The 16,981-nt window shown below is 43.8% G+C and overlaps 1 protein-coding gene across 8 annotated transcripts in view; it reads left to right on the top strand.

Moving 5' to 3' along the window:
• Positions 1 to 16,981, top strand: part of DZANK1 (double zinc ribbon and ankyrin repeat domains 1) — a 74,523-nt gene that overhangs the window by 13,692 nt on the left and 43,850 nt on the right. For all 8 annotated transcript variants that reach the window (XM_027118266.1, XM_027118265.1, XM_027118264.1 and 5 more), the window contains exons 5-8: positions 271 to 367; positions 1,358 to 1,476; positions 6,767 to 6,852; positions 11,398 to 11,515. In XM_027118266.1, coding sequence (XP_026974067.1) covers positions 271 to 367; positions 1,358 to 1,476; positions 6,767 to 6,852; positions 11,398 to 11,515 — 420 coding nt within the window. The remainder of the gene's footprint in view (positions 1 to 270; positions 368 to 1,357; positions 1,477 to 6,766; positions 6,853 to 11,397; positions 11,516 to 16,981) is intronic.

The following is a 16,981-nucleotide window of genomic DNA, read 5'->3' as shown; positions in this document are numbered from 1 at the left end:
CATCCTGCCTGTATATGCTGCCACCTGCTTCCGGTCTTGGCCACTCAAACTGGTGGGGCTTCCCAAGCAGACAAGCTGCCCACCAAGCAGCCCAGGTTCAAAGCTGTGTGTTTCCAGGGAAAGGTGAGACAGAGGTCACTTTGTGAAAACGATTGTAAACCTTTCCAGTGAGAAGTGCAGGCTATGTCACTGTCTCTACCATGGAACTTTTAATTTTCATATCTAAATGGGCAGAATCAAGGGATTGATGTGCAATCTCTTCCCTCCTAGGAACTGAAAAATGGATTTGTTGAATCAAAAGGGAGGAAGAAATATAAGAATGTTGAAAATAAACTGGGTTGGAATGTTAACCTTGGAAAGTTTCCAGGTATGACGTGACAGGACGAAGATAAGCTTTAATATTCTAAACCACCAAACAGGTTCAGTGCTTGTGTTCTTGTCTGCAGAAGGGTTGGATAAGAAACACTGGAACAATAAAGTAAGCTGTAATTTGACTTTTAATGCTGTCCTAGCCAACAGCTTAAGACCATGAGGGATAGGGCAGCTTGTCCAGCAGAGTCAGATTTATCGATTCATTGCAACGTGGGAGACCACACACCAGAGGAACCATGGGATCTCATCAACCAAAGCACAGATAACAGTTATAGGGGGAAGGGTGGAGTTATGATGAAATTTAAATGAAAGAAGAGTTTTGATAGGCTCAAGCGAAGCAGGGCTCGGTGTGAAATCGTTCCGAGGTATACCTCATGAGGTATGAGGTATGGACCCGAGAAGGGGACCGGGGTTCTGTTACCTTGGAACCAACAAAGATAAATGTGGAATGTGTTCAGAAACCTCTCTCTGAAGCTCTGCACTAGGGTGGAAATTGAAGCTGCCTCTCTATGTCAAAGTGACTTGGGTCCTCCAGGCAAGAGTTGGATGTTTCATTCTTACTGATAAGATTTCAAATAGCAAAATTTCTGATAATCTGATTTTAGGGAACAAGGTTTCTTGGCAAGTAAGAAACAGTAGTCGCTCAAAGTGGGGGCTGTTACGACATGTTACAGCTGCAGTGTGTCCTTGGGACACATGATGTTTCCTGCTAACCTTGCAACTGGATTTATCCATTTTCCCGGCCTGGTGTGGAATGTTGCGGAATGTCGCAGGGCAGGTTTTAGTTTTCTCAGTCTGGGCTAATTCTTTTCTTTATTGCTATTAATTTAACTGAGTGGGAGCTTCTTTGTATAATTCTACTTTAGAGAAAAAATGTGACAACAGTGGTCCCTTATTAAAAGGTTCCTAACTATGAAGACACAGTTGCATGAATGCATATATAATTATAGATATTCACAGAATGATGTTTTTGATATAATCGTAGACGTGGGTGAAAGAACTGACCCTAAAACTTTGAAAGATCTTCGGTTCTCAGAAAGCCCACGGGAAACCCCAGCTTTCCGTGAAGAATCAGGCTCTCGACCAGCCACCCAGCAGCCCCAGGTAACTTCTAAAGACAATCTTTAGGGTACTAAATGCCTACTGTGGTTTTTTTGTTTTTTTTTTTAATGAATGAATTAGTTTATTTTTGGCTGCGCTGGGTCTTTGTTGCTGCGCGCGGGCTTTCTCTAGTTGTGGCGAGCAGGGGCTACTCTTCATTGCGGTGCCTGGTTTTCTCATTGCAGTGGCTTCTCTTGTTGCAGAGCACAGGCTCAGTAGTTGTGGTGCATGGGCTTAGTTGCTCCGCGGCATGTGGGATCTTCCCGGACCAGGGCTCGAACCCATGTCCCCTGCATTGGCAGGCGGGTTCTTAACCACTGCGCCACCAGGGAAGCCCCCCCTACTGTGTTTTTAGTGCTTCCCATGAAATACTTTAAGGAAGTATCCCTGCCTTGTCACCACATGCCAGGCACTGTTCCAAAGCTGGGAATACCTGGTTGAACAAGAAAGGCCCCTGTACTCACGGAGCTCACATTTTATCGGGGGTGGGGGCAGGCAGATAATAAACGTGAATAATCGAACAAAAAATTAAGAATAGTGATGTGTCATGAAAAAGATAGAGCTGGGTAATGGGATGGAGCAGTTGTTCTCCAAGTGTGGTCCCCAGACTGATACCATCAGCATCATGTGGGAGCTCATCAGAAATGCAGACCCCTCAGGCCCTACCCCAGAACTACGGAGTCAGGGCCTCTGGGGGTGGGTCTGATCATCTGTTTTAATTGGGCCTTCTTCTGAGATACACTCAAATTTGAGAACGCCTGGGACAGAGAGTGCACATGGAGGAAGAACAGTGTTCTAATTCAAGGGGATAAGAGAGGCCCCCCCCCCCGGAAAGGTGACATTTTAATGGAATCTTCAAGATGAACAGAAGCCAGCCCTGCAAAGGTCTTGGCAGAGTAACGTCAAGTTCATCAAAGTGAGGGATCACAGGGAGGCGGTGAGGATGGAGCGTGGGGAGCGGGGTGGGAGATGGGGTGCGGGGGGCCAGCGGGGCTGCAGCTCAGAACACTGTGCTGCTCCCACGTGGCTGCCCCTCAGAGTCGCCTGAGGTCCTTCAAACCACAGCCTCAGAAATTCTGCCTTCGTTGGTCTGGTGTCAGGTTTGGGCATGGTTTTATCTTTTTAAAATTCACCCATAAGTGATTCTAATTGGCAGGCTTGGGTGGGAATCCCAGATACTAGGATGAGTCCCATTGTGAGAAGTTCGGATTTTCTTCTGATTGTAAAGGGAATCCATTTGCAGGGTAAGGCACAATCTCATTGACATTTACAAGTTTTCTCTAGGGCCACGGTGTGGAGAGTAGGCTGTACAGGCATGAGAGGAATATCACTTATGAGGCTTTTTGCTCCACGTGAGAGGTGATGGCAGCTTGTGCCCAGGTTGTGGAAGTGCTGAGACAGGAGGCGGCGTTCTGAAGGTCGGGCTGGAGGGTTTGGCTGCGGGATCAGGCAGATGGGATCAGGGAAAGGGAGGAGCCAAGGATGGCTCTCAGGGTTATGGCCTGAGCGTCTGCAGATGATGGTACCATTAGCATCTGGAGATGATGGTACCATTTGTTGGGATGAGGAAGACCAGGGAGGAGCAGGTGCTTGGGACGCATCAGACATCCAAGTGGAGGTGTTAAGTAGACTGTTGGATATGCAGGTTCCAACTCAGGGGAAGGGTCAGGACTGGAGATATATATTTAGAAATGTTCAATATCTATTGTAGACGGTATTTAAAGCTTGGGGCTAAGTGAGATCACCTGCCGGGGTGCACAGAAAGTGAAGAGAAGATGGCACAGACAAAATTCTTGACTTAGAGGTTGAACAGAGGAGGAAGAGCCTAAGAAGTAAGAAGAAAGTAAAAAAAAAAAAAATGTGGTGCCGTAGAAGCCAAGAAAAGAAAGGGTTTCAAGGAGAAGGCAGTGGTCATCTATGCGAATGTGACTGCGCATTCGAATTGGGCAAAGATGGGGACTTGCGCTTTGGATCTGACAAGATAGACGTGGTTTACAACCTCAGTAAAAGCCACATTAATACGTTCTTACTGTGTGACTCAAGAAAGATGCCCTTATACTAGTTGTCTTCTACAACTACTATAGCACTTTGATTTTTCAGTGTTTATAAGATTCCATTTAGACTTTTGGCAGCTGAGGGCACCCCAGGACACTTTGGTCTCTTCCTCCAATTCTGAGCACCAGGTAGAGCCTTCCTGGAGTCACATTTTCTATCCAACCACAACCGCTTCTTGTGTGCCCATGATTCAAGGCTGCTCACATTAATCATCAAGTATAAGGGAGGTCAGAAGCATGAGTCCCAAACCTGGCTGCCCATCACAGCCACCTGGGGGGAATTTTAAGTATGTATAGAGATTGCCAGCTCCCTGCTCTTGCAGTGCTCCTAGGTAGTCTAAGTCCATAAGCCTGAGACTGAGGCTGTGGATGACTGATGGTCAACCCAATCTGAGAACCACCAGCCTGGAAGACCAATTATCCTGATCCCGAGGTCCACCTCCTTCCTTCCTTTCCAGTCTCCAGTGCTGCGGTATAACTCAGCCTGACCTCCTGGGTTCTTTCATCTGCCCACCCACTGTATTTTCTGGAGGACCCCAAAGCCCAGGCCAGAGGACTACAGACTTAGTAAGGCCTGCCTGTAAACCCCACTAAACAAAAGGATAGCCATGCCTGCAATAGAAGATTGCCCTTCCCAGTCTTCTGGGAAGAATGCTGACCTGGTTTCCAAATGGACTACTGAGCAGACACGACTCCTACGAGCAGTGCTTGCCACTGTAGCCCAAAGAAGAATACCGCTTTTGAGATGAAACAACATCATTTTGAAGAATGAATGGTATATGACAAAACATCTTCATAACTATTTTCAGAAAAACAGTCTATGTGTCCATAATGATCTGTAATGTGTCTAGAAAGAATTACTTCCTTTGTGCATGAGTATTTGGATTTCCTTGCCCACCTACTAATTTAAGAGTTGTTTCCAAGGAAAAGATAGAATAAAGATCCCAAGATTCAGATTTCCCAAAAAATAGGAACATGGGGACACATTTGGGGAATTTGACTAGAGTTCAAAGGACAAAGGAGACCAAAAAAGGACCACAAAACTTTTATCTTCCGCTCTTTTTCTTCATATGGTAAGAGATTCTTCTCAATATTCTAACTCAGTCCTAACTGAAGCTTACTTCAGCAAACATCAGCGTTAAGGATGCTGGTGGTTGTTACAACAGGTCAATCACCAGGGAGACAGGTGTCTCTGAGCCGAGCCTCTGGCCGGGGGACGCCAGGGGGCGCCATCAGTGGTGAGGTCACCATCGGGGCGAGGCAGCCAAGTAGCCGTGCGTTACAGCCTGGGCAGAAGGTAGATGACAGCTGATGCCTGGCTTTAGTGTCAGGGCCCAGAGCTGTGGGTTCTCTGGAACCCATACGTGGAGTGAAAGTCCAGCTGGCCACTGACAAGAAGGCCAGCAGGCTCAGCGCTGCCACATCTGAGGAATTTCCAAGAGAAACCCACACCTGCACCTTTCTGTGTTATAACAGAATTTAAAATTTTAACAATCAAATTAAATTTTTTAAAGACACTTCTATTTCTTTTTTTAAAATAAATTTATTTATTTATTTATGGCTGCGTTGGGTCTTCTTTGCTGCACGCAGGCTTTCTCTAGTTGCGGCGAGTGGGGGCTACGCTTGGTTGCGGTGCGTGGGCTTCTCATTGCGGTGGCTTCTCGTGTTGCAGAGCACGGGCTGGCTCTAGGCGTGCTGGCTTCAGGAGAGAGTCCAGATTAAGGGAGACAGAAAAGACATGACCACTAAGAGCAAAGTGTGATACTGGACTAGACCCTAGTCCAGGAGGAAATTATAGCTGGGAAGGCCATTGCTGGCACGACTAACGGAATGTGAACAAAGATATGTGGATTAGATGCTAGTATTGTATCACTGCTGACTTTTCTGGTTTTGATGTTTGCACTGTTGTGTAGGAGGACGCCCCTGTTCTTGGGAAATGCTGTAGTGTTTGTGGGGGCGAGGAGGGGAGTCATGCTGCAGGTTATTCTCATGCTTCCGAGAGAGAATGGAGCACCTGGGGCAAAATGTCAACACGAACAAAGGAGTTAGCTGTACTATCCCTGCACCTTTTCTCTATGTTGGAAATTATATCAGAAGAAAATGTTACAAAAATAAAATAAAATGGGGATAATGTTGCCCATTGACCTTAGGAGGTCACTGTGAAATGTGCCAGGCACGTTTTCCTACTCTCAGACCCTCCATAAGTGTTAGCTTTTCTCCCTCAGCCGTCCTTTCTGTTCCCTTCCCCTGCCACTCCGACCCCTGGACCATATCCGACAACCAGGATGGGCCATCACTGCCCTGCCTGTGTCTTCACATGTGGGTTTCCTCTACTTGGAATTCCCTTTGTCCTTCTGTCTACTTAACAAACTGTTCTTTACTTTCCCGGGCCCAGCTCAGACATTACAGCCCTGGGGAGCCCTTCTCCCCGAGCAGGTGAATGGGATCGTAACCTCCCCAGGTTCTCGTGGGACTCAACACAGATGTGTTATGACACTGAGCCCATGTGTTTCAGTACTTTGTATGTACACCAGTTCAGCTCCTTGAGGGCAGGGACTATGTAATGTTTATCTTTGTCCCCCAACCCTGCATCAAATACAGTGCCTGGTACAAAGAGGTTGCTCAAATTAAAATATATCTAAGTGAGTTAAATGTTTCTGGATAACAGCAGGTGAGTTCTCTCAGGTGAGTCCTTTTCCTAGGGGTTTAATCTTTGAGAAATATGGATGCTCACTTGGGTTTCTAAATTCTGAAATCTGGTCTGTCTGATGGTAATTCAGATCTCTTTTCTTGTAAACTCTTGTTTTTAAGGAAATACATGTGTCTGATGATGAACATCACTTTAATTTTTTAATTAAAATTATTACTTAACAATTCATCATTACTTAAGACTTTCCCCATCATGGTTTTTTTTTTTTTTTTTTTTTTTTGTGGTACGTGGGCCTCTCACTGTTGTGGCCTCTCCCATTGCGGAGCACAGGCTCTGGACGCGCAGGCTCAGTGGCCATGGCTCACGGGCCTAGCCGCTCCGCGGCATGTGGGATCCTCCTGGACCGGGGCACGAACCCGTGTCCCCTGCATCGGCAGGCGGACTCTCAACCACTGCGCCACCAGGGAAGCCCTCACATCATGGTTTTTAAAAGATGGCTGCTGGATATGGTAGGACAAAGCACTGAAATGAGCTCTTAATGTAATTTTACTGTACTGTAGCATGATTTTATACATATTCTTAATTTTAGTTCCCTGGTTTTGCACATATAACTGGCCAGAAGAGTTTGACAAGCACAGAGATCATGAGGATTCAAAGGGAGACAGACTTCCTCAAGTAAGTATTGCATTCTCTTTACTGTTTCTTAAGTCCTGCTAAGACACAGTATGGTCAAAAAGAATTTGAGCATGGGACATAACAGTGGTATTTGCCCCAACTGTTTTTTACTAAATTTTTACAATATTTAAAGGTTCAAATGACATACAATAAACTGCACTTAAAGAGTACAATTGACATATACATATAATCTTGAAACTATCACCACAATCAAGAAAATGAACAAATCCATCACCTCCAAAAACGTCCTACATCGCACCCTTCTGAAATCCTCCCACATGTCCCTCCCCATCTCCAGGCAGCTGTTGGTATCCTTCTTGTCACTGCAGCTTAGTTTGCATTTGATTCCGTATATAAATGGAATGATTCGGTATTTACTCCTTTGCCAGGCTTCTTTCACTCCACCTAATTACTTTGAGGTTCACCCATGTCGTTGCATGCATCAGATGTTTATTTCTTTTTAATGCTGAGTAGTATTCCATTGTACGGATACATCACAGTGTGTTTATCCTATTTCCTATTGATGTACATCTAGGTTGTTTTCAGTTTGGGGCCATTACAGATAAAGCTGCTATGAACATGTGTATACAAGTTGTCCTGTGCATATATACTTTCATTTCCCTTAGGTGAACAGCTAGGAGTGGAATGGCTGGGTCATATGGTAGGCATATGTTTAACTTTTTAAGAAAACTGTCAAACTGTTTTCCTAAGAGGTTGTACCATTCTACATTCCCACCAGTAGTGTATGATGTATGAGAGTTCCAGTCTCCCTACATTTTCACTAACACTTTTATTTTTATTTTTGGCCATTCTAATGAGGTGGTAGTTGTGGTTTTAATTTGCATCTCCCTGGGGGTTGGGAGGGTGGGTGAAATAGGTGAAGGTGGCCAAAAGGCACACACTTTCAGTTGTAAAATAAATAAGTCCTGGGAATGTAACGTACAGCATGGTGACGATAGTTAATGATACTGTGTTGCATATTTGAAAGCTGCTAAGAGAGTAGATCTAAGAAGTTCTCAGCACAAGAAAAACATTCTGTAACTATGTATGGTGACAGATGTTAACTAGACATTGTGGTGATCATTTTGCAGTATATACAATTACTGAATCATTCTGTTGTACCCCTGAAACTAATACAATGTTGTATTATTTAAGTCTTCTCTGTCTTTACTGATTTTGTCTATTGTTTTATCAATTATTGAGAAAATTATGCTGAAATCTGTGACTATAATTATGAATTTGTCTACTTGTCCTTGTATTTCTATCGGCTCTTGCTTTATGTACTTTGAAGCTCTATTATTAAATATATAAACCTCTTGGAATCTTATGTCCTGTTGCTGAATTGACCCCTTTATCATTACAGAATAGCTTTTTAAAAAAAATTAATTTTTTTTGGAGTAGAGTTGATTTACAATGTTGTGTTAGTTTCTGCTGTACAGCAAAGTGAGTCAGTTACACATATACATATATCCACTCTTTTTTGGGTTCTGTTCCCATACAGGTCATTACAGAGTACTGAGTAGAGTTCCCTGTGCTATACAGTAGGTTCTTATTAGGTATATATTTTAAATAATAGTAGTCTGTATGTGTCAATCCCAATCTCCCAATTTATCCCTCCTGCCCCTAAAATAACCTTTTTTAACCCTGATAATATTTTTTGCTCAGAAATCAAATTTGTCTGATATTAAAATAGCCATTACTGCTTTCTTTTGATTAGTATTTGCATGATGTATCTTTTTTCATCCTTTTAGTTTTAATCTATTTGTGTTTCTCTATTTAAAGTTGGTTTCTTTTAAGCAGCATATATAATCAGGTCTTGCTTTTAAAAAATCTAACAATCTCTGCACTTTAATTGGGCTGTTGAGAGTATTTATATTTATTCTGATTATTGGTATGTTTGAATTTGTCAGCTGTCATGCTATTTGTTTTCTGTTTGTCTTATCTATTCTTTGTTGCCCCCCCTTTTTTTGGCTTACTTTTGGATTAATTGGGTATGTTTTATTTTATTTTGTATCCTTTGTTGGCTTATTAGCTATAAGTTTTCTTCTTAGTGGTTGCTTTAGGGTTTATAGCACACATTTTTTTTTGTGTGTGTGTGGTATGCAGGCCTCTCACTGTTGTGGCCTCTCCTGTTGCGGAGCACAGGCTCCAGACGCACAGGCTTAGCGGCCATGGCTCACGGGCCCAGCCGCTCCGTGGCATGTGGGATCTTCCCGGACCAGGGCACGAACCCGTGTCCCCTGCATCGGCAGGCGGACTCTCAACCACTGCGCCACCAGCGAAGCCCTATAGCACACATTTTTAACTTATTACAGTCTGTCTTCAAGTAGTATCATGCCACTTCATTTATAGCCTAAGAACCTTATGACAGTGTACTTCCAATAACTGGGTAACTACAGCCTTTGTGCTCTTGTGGTCATTTATTTTACTTCTACAAATATTATGAACCCCACAATACATTATTACTTTTATTTGACATAATCAGTTATTTTTTTACAGTCCTTTATACTTCTATTGTGGTAAAATATACATAAATAAAATTTACCATTTTAACAATGTTTAAGTGTACAATTCAGTGCGTTAAGTACATTCACAGTTTTGGGCCACCATCACCACCGTCCATTTCCAGAACTTTTTCATCATCCCAAACAAAACTCAGCTCCCATTAAACAATAACTCCCCATCCCCCTATCCCTCCAGCACCTGGTAATCTCTGTTATATTTTCTGTTTCTATGAATTTGCCTGTTCTAGTAACTTCATGTAAGTGGAATCAGACAATATTTAACATTTTGTGTCTTATTTCACTAGCATAATATTTTCAAGATTCATCCATGTTGTAGCATGTATCAGAATTTCATTCCATATTAAAGGTAAAAAACATTCCATTGTATATATATACTGCATTTCATTTATCCATTCATCTGTTGATAGACATTTGAATTGTTTCCACCTTTTGACTATTGTGAATAATGCTGCTATAAACATTGGTGTACAAGTATCTCTTTGAGTCCCTACTTTCAATTCTTTGGGGTATTTACCTAGAACTGAAATTTTTAGATTATGTGGTAATTTTATGTCTAACTTTTTGAGGAACTGCTAAACTGTTTTCCACAGCAGCTGCATACTTTACTTTCTCACCAGAAATGTTCAAGGGTTTCAGTTTCTCCACATCCTGACCAATACTTATTTTCTGTTTTTCTAATAGTCATCCTAACCGGTGTAAAGTAGTATTTCATTGTGGTTTCGATTTGCATTTCCCTAATCGCAAGTGATGTTGGGCATCTTCTTTGGAGTAATGTCTATTCAAGTCCTTTGCCCATTTTTGAATTGGGTTGTTTGTTTTTTGTTGTTAGTTGCAAGAATATTTTATATATCTTGGATATTAATCCCTTATCAGATATATGATTGATAAATATTTTCTCCCATCTGTAGTTTGTCTTTTCAGTCTTGATAGTATTTTTTGATATTCAAATTTTTATGAAGTTCAATTTATCTATTTTTTTTGTTGCCTGTGCTTTTGGGATCACATCCAAGAAATCATGGCCAAATCCAATGTCATGAAGCTTTTTTCTTATGTGTCCTTCTGGGAGATTTGTAAATTTACCTCCTACATTTAGGTCCTTGGTCCATTTTGTATTAGTTTTTGTATGTGGCATAAGGTATCAATCAGTCCAACCTCATTCTTTTTCATGTCACTATCCGGTTTGCCCAGCACCATTGTTGAAAAGACTATCCTTTCCCCAAGTGGACTCAACTACAAAGGCTAGTGATTGTTGAGAGGCCATGGTAGAGACTGGTGCAGGCTACCAAGCCATCCAGTGCACCGTATGCAAACGTCATAGATGCTGAGCAGTTCAGATAGGTCACAGGATCGAGCAGTGTTATTCACAGGGAAGCCCAGTTCCTGGAGTCCTTTCACTTTGGCTGATATCCAGAACGAGGTAGGTGGGTGAGGGCTGAAGGGTGGGACCCAGCCGCCAGGGAAATGGGGCCAGACGTTGCTGGGGCAGAGCCTCGGACTCCACCCAGGTGAGTGAAAACAAAGACAGGGCCTGACTGACAGTGACTCCGAGTGCCAGGTGAGAGGACCTCTCGCTGAGGCTGGGCTCAGTGCTCAGATGGGGAGTCAGCAAAGTGCGGCGTGGACATTCCCGGAATTCCCATGTCTCACCCTCACGCACGCCAGATCCAAGGTGATGGGACGACTGGGGCCCCACTTGGGAAGTGGGGTCAAAGGCGGCTGATAAACTGCTGCCGCGGCTGGGAAGTGAGATGGGCCTGGCCTTCAGGTGAAGGGCACCATGAGTCCCAGCTGTACGGCCACTTGGTAATAAAATGACTAGACAAGCATCTCCCATCTTGAACTTGTTCCATAGGCTTTGAGTGTGTTCTGCTTTCTATTTTATTCATTTAAATAAATTCACTTAATTCACTTAAATAAATTCATTTATTTATTTAAGTTTGAATGCTTGTCAAGATTGACACTTGACTTCTCAACGTGCACTCCTCAGAACATGGCCAGTCAGGACCCTCTTCTGTTGCAGGTGTGCCCACTGCCTTGTGCCCCGCCCGTCTGACCCCTTTGCCCGCTACTGTCTAGAATGTGGCTCTTCTGTCCCGCCCATATTTGGCTGTCGTCTCCCACCCCCAGAAGGAGCTCAGGTGAGCAGCAGAATCCTTAAAACCTTCTTCCATTGGTTTATCTGATCTTTGTGTGCAGCAGGAGCAAAGTACCTGGCACGCGTGAACCACAAACAGAAATACTTGTTGAAAAAATTACTAGCAAGTGAATCTTGTACTATCCAGACTGCTACTTAGGAATGAAAAGCTTATTTGTGATGCCATTTCTTTTGTGTGGCCTTGAAGAAGCGTAGGCTCAGAAAAAGACTGAAGTCTTTTTATTTCAATGATTCACATATGGATAAGTACATGTTTCCTACTTATGTGATATTTCTGTTCATAACCTGGGGACAATAAGGAAATATATTCTAGAAATAAATGACCAGGAGTACTAATTACAAGTCTGTATATCCATAGGATACTTCATTCTGTCCAAAGAAGCTGTTTATATAGGCTATAGATTGATCAGTATATCTAAATTAAAAAGTTTTGGCTAAGTGTAGATAATAATTGATATTATCCTACCATTAAGTTTGTAGTTAGTTAGAAAACGTACTTGGCTTACTACAAATCAAAACCTTCACCAAAATGTGTTCATCTTTTATGCACGTGATACTTTGGGGCTTTTTTGGACTAAGGTTTACAAAATGATATAAAAGGATCTGTGAAGTTGACTGAAAATGACCATTTAAAAAAGATAGTCACTGAGAAAAAGCCACTATTCAATAAATTCAGAGTCCAGAGTTTTAGGATTGAGTTATGCATTTAAGCAAGTGGCCAGATACTAAATGGATATGCTGTAGAAGTCACTTTACTTCCATGATATATTTTGAACTCCTCGTAAAAGACGGGACAGCAAATAAAACATGAACAGGTCTCATTGGTTTGAATTTTCCCTGCTTATATTTATGGGTGCAATGTCAAAGTTATTTTTTACTGGCCTGCAAACAGATTTTCAAGACTTTCTTTGTTATTACAGGGAGAAAAGGTTATCAGGGATTATAAATATTCAAAATGATGACATTTGCAACATCTATACTGCCTGTAAATGATATTTATTAACGTGCTCTAATGTATAAAAAGCTTTGTAATTTGACCTATTGAGTTCTTATTGTGTCCTGCTCTCAGCTGGGTTTCTGGTACTCAAAGGGGCGATCCTACTCCTAGGATCCCAGACCCAAGCCACTCAGGGTCTCATTAGAGAGATGCAGAGGGGTACCTCTTCATCCTGCCTTGTGGATTTCTCCGTAGCCAGCTGGTTGATGTTAATTTTTGTCAGTAGAGGCCCATTACTGGGAGGGACACTGCGGGAGAAAGGTCTCGACTCCTCTTGCTGTTTCTGCTGTGCTTCCCTCTCCCTGTGCTCTGACGGTGCTCAGCTAACCTGCAGGACACCTGGTTGTGCTGAACCCTGGTGAACTGCATGGCATCTCATGAACAGCTTCTCAGTGGGCTCCACGGGTACCCAGCCAGCTTCCAGAAAGTCTCTCAGGCATCCCAGGGGGCAGTTTCCCAGCACGTTTCATCAGCAGCCTGTGCGTGGCTTCCCAGCATGTCCTGCCAGCTCCCCAGGGAGAGAGTCCTCATGAATTTCATAGGATCCCGCCTGCTCTGGGGCCAGCTCTGGTCTGTGTCACCCCAGTGAACTTCTCTGCCATCCAGTGGGTGGCAGCCACACCCAGTTCAGTAAGTGCCTCTTCCAGACTGGATCCTCTTCAGGTCCCTGCCTCAGCCGGAGCAGCAGTGGCTCTCCCCATCCTGGGTAGTCCTGTATCCTTTAGAGTTCGCTTTACCCACTAGCAGTTAGTCCTCTGTTATTAGTTAATAACTATTTATATTAAACTTTCCCTGTTTAAATTACCCTGAGCTTTCTGTCTCCTGACTGGACTTTGACTGATACAGAGTTGGTACCAGGAGCGGCCCCAGGAACTAGACCTGCGAAGAAGGGCTTTGGTCCTTCCCTTTGCTCGGGAGCAGCGCTGAGCTCCTTGCCCGTGGGAAACAGGATGCTAGCAATTCATAGCATGAAGCGGCATCACGAGAAGTCAAGCTACCACACGGGCCTGGTAGTGAGGAAGCGTCACCTGAAGCAAGCCTCTTGGGTGGCCAGGTGGCCGCTGCACTTGACGGTTGTGGCAGCAGTGATGATACCAGCCAGGGCTGCGGTGTGGACAGTCTTCCTGAGCACCTGGGAGCATCACAGAAACCGACAAGCTCAGGACCTTTCACTCATAATCCAAGAACCAGAGTGCCCCCATGACAGCCCCAAAAGAACCTATTTCTTGTAGCTCCAGGGATTTGCTGCTGAAAGCAAACACAAACTTTAGTTGAATATGTTGGTGAGTTACAGCATAAGCTGAATTCACTTTATCACCACATTTCTTTTGTGAAAGTTCGGGTATGTATTGGGACAGAACAGGATCCTGAAACTGGGAATGGAGATGTTGGCTTGGACCCAGATGAAATGCACATTCTTTTTTTTTTTTTTTTTTCTTTTGCGGTTCATGGGCCTCTCACTGCTGTGGCCTCTCTCATTGCGGAGCACAGGCTCTGGACATGCAGGCTCAGGGGTCATGGCTCACAGACCTAGCCGCTCTGAGGCATGTGGGATCTTCCCGGACCGGGGCACGAACCCGCCCCTGCATTGGCAGGTGGACTCTCAACCACTGCGCCACTGGGGAAGTCGGAAACGCACATTCTTGGTTCCCTAAATTACTCTGCCAGTGGATGAGCTGGCCCTCCTGTCTGAGGATGCTAGCCTTCCTTTCCTTGAAATCTCTGTGATAACCTCGCCTGGGGCAGTGGCTTTGAAAGGGGATGTGTATTCTCATCAAGACTCACTGTAGCCATCCTGTAGCATGACTACGGTCCAATCCCAGTTGCTCTAGAGGGAAAGGTGTACTCTGTGATCCAGGACAAAAAGCTTACACATGAAAAGAAGAGCACAATTTTGCTAACATATATTGGCAGAATCTTGGGGGACAAGTCTGGGAGTGGATTTTAAATGAGGGCAGAATATAACACTAAGTTGGGCCAAATTCGCTGATATACATGCCTCTTTTATAGATTCCGGATTGATTTTAATATGTTAGCTAATGAAGCTGGCGGTGACTCCAGCTGCTTTTGGGGTTGGCTGACTAAAACTTGTACTCAGTAGTAGCCTATGGTCAGTGAGACTCAATGCTAAGTCTTTCCTGATATCATGTTGGAGTAGGTTTGTCAAGTTTGTCCTGTTTGTCAAGTTTGTCAAGTTTGTCCTGTGTGCCCCCAACTCTCACCTGCATTTCACAAGAAGGCCCAGAAGACATGTCCTTCAATAAGGCATAGAGTTAGGAATACATATTAGTGAAAGGAGCGCCTGCATCCTTGAAAAGTTCCATGGCTGCTTTCCTTGGAGGCCAGACATGATCATGGGGCGATGCCACTCTTGAGATGGGCTCCCTGATTTCAGGGAGCTAGCAGGATTCCAGAGGTCAAGTGGCAGCACTTAACTGCCAAAGACAAGGTGGGCACATCTACCGTAAAAGGCCGCAGCAACATATCAGTAATCAGAATCTGATCGTGGTCTTCCTAAGAATGAAACAGATGGGCAGCCTACTAGTGTCTTGCTTGGTTTATATAATAGAAAAAAAATCACATGTTTTGTAGCCAAATACGTGACTTGAGCCACCACAGTGGAACATCCAAGGGTGTCACCCAGTTTCAGGACTTAAGTCGATTCGCAAACCCACAGCTCCCTAACTGAAGGGCGGCTGGGTGTCCTTGAGGATGGACCCTGCATCATTGCAAGTACATGTCATAGGTCATCCTTGAAGCCTTTTCCAGAGGGACCTGTGCCTTGAGGAAGAGGAAATGCCTAAACCTTTGGGGGCTTACTAGATACTAGCTCTGAGTTGATGCTGATCCTTAGAGTTCCAAAACGCCACTGTGGTCCACCAGTAAAAGTTGGGGCTTAGAGTCGTCAGGTGATGACAGATGGAGCCTTACCTTAAGGCTGACTCATAGTTTTCGCTTCATGTGTTCTGGGGACTTGTTGTTATGTTCATGTACACTTATAATTGCTGTGTCTTCCTGATTTATTGACCCTTTCATCATCACAAAATGCCTCTCTTTGTCTCTAGGATCATTTCTTGTTTTTAAAGTCCTTTTTTCCTGATATTTACGCAGTCACTCTAGCTCCCTTACCCTTACTATTTCCATTATATACCTTTTTCTATACGTGTATTTTCAACCTATTTGTATCTTTGAATCTAGGTCATGTCTCTAGTCAGGCATACCTCTCGTTTTTTTATCCCATCTGACAGTCTCTGCCTTTTGAATGTGGTGTTATGGTCTATTCACATTTAATGTCTTTAATGATATGGTTGGATTTACATATGCTGTTTTGCTGTTTGTTTTCTATTTGTCTCACGTCTTTTTTGTTCCTCTGTTCCTCCTTTACTTCCTTCTTTTGTGTTAAATAAATAATTTTTAGTATGCCATTTTCATTCCTATGTTTCCTATTTTTTTTTACTATTTTAAAAAGTTCTTTTCTTTTTAAAAGTTATTTTCTAAGAGAACGCTAGAGATTACAACATACTCCTTAATTTCTCAAGTCTATTTCAGAATAATTTAATTTAAATCCAGTAATACACAGAAGCTTTGCTCCAATATATCTTCTTTTCCTCCCCTCAGAGACAATTTCTATTGACTGTTTCCCCTGAGTACTGGTCACACTTTCTTGTTTTTTGCACATCTCACAATTTTTTCTTGAATTTTGGACATTTTAGAGAGTATGATAAGTCTGGATTCTGACTTTTTCTCCTTGTGGTGTTGTTTTGGTTTTTTTGTTTGTTTACTTGGATTAACTCTTTCAAGCCTGTCTTCCCTGCAGTTTTCAGCCACTAATATCAGGGTTTTCCCCTTGTTTTATTTATTTATTTATTTATTTATTTACTGTGGTACGCGGGCCTCTCACTGTTGTGGCCTCTCCCGTTGCGGAGCACAGGCTCCGGACGCGCAGGCTCAGCGGCCATGGCTCACGGGCCCAGCTGCTCCGCGGCATGTGGGATCTTCCCAGACCGGGGCACGAACCTGTGTCCTCTGCATCGGCAGGTGGACTCTCAACCACCGCACCACCAGGGAAGCCCCCCTTGTTTTATTTTTAAGCCTGGGATCAGCCCTGGGTGTGCATAGCTTAGACTTCGACTGAAGATTGGCCAGAAATTGTGCTCAAACACCTTGGTCCTCCAAGGCTTCCAGTCTCTGCCGAGGGATCTGTTGTGGGCTGGGCGGAACATTCAAACTTCAGGCTGTTTTCAGGCCTGCCCCAGCTCCTACTTTATGCTGAGCTCTCTTGTATCTTCATGTGCAGCCAAGGATGTGTGGGTGGCTTGGACCCTCTTAGGTCTAACGCTGCACATCCGAACATCTTCCAGTCAACTGAGGGTGTGGGAGGAGCTTATCAAGCCCCCTAGAGATGACCTACCTTCTGGAACTCCCCTTCAAGTCCCTGGCTAGTTGCTGGTT

This window comes from Aethalodelphis obliquidens, unplaced genomic scaffold (assembly GCF_003676395.1).
Source record: "Aethalodelphis obliquidens isolate GAN/ISIS:26980383/991018 unplaced genomic scaffold, ASM367639v1 scaffold18, whole genome shotgun sequence".
NCBI classification, from domain to species: domain Eukaryota; kingdom Metazoa; phylum Chordata; class Mammalia; order Artiodactyla; family Delphinidae; genus Aethalodelphis; species Aethalodelphis obliquidens.
This window is presented reverse-complemented; position numbering and strand designations above follow the sequence as displayed.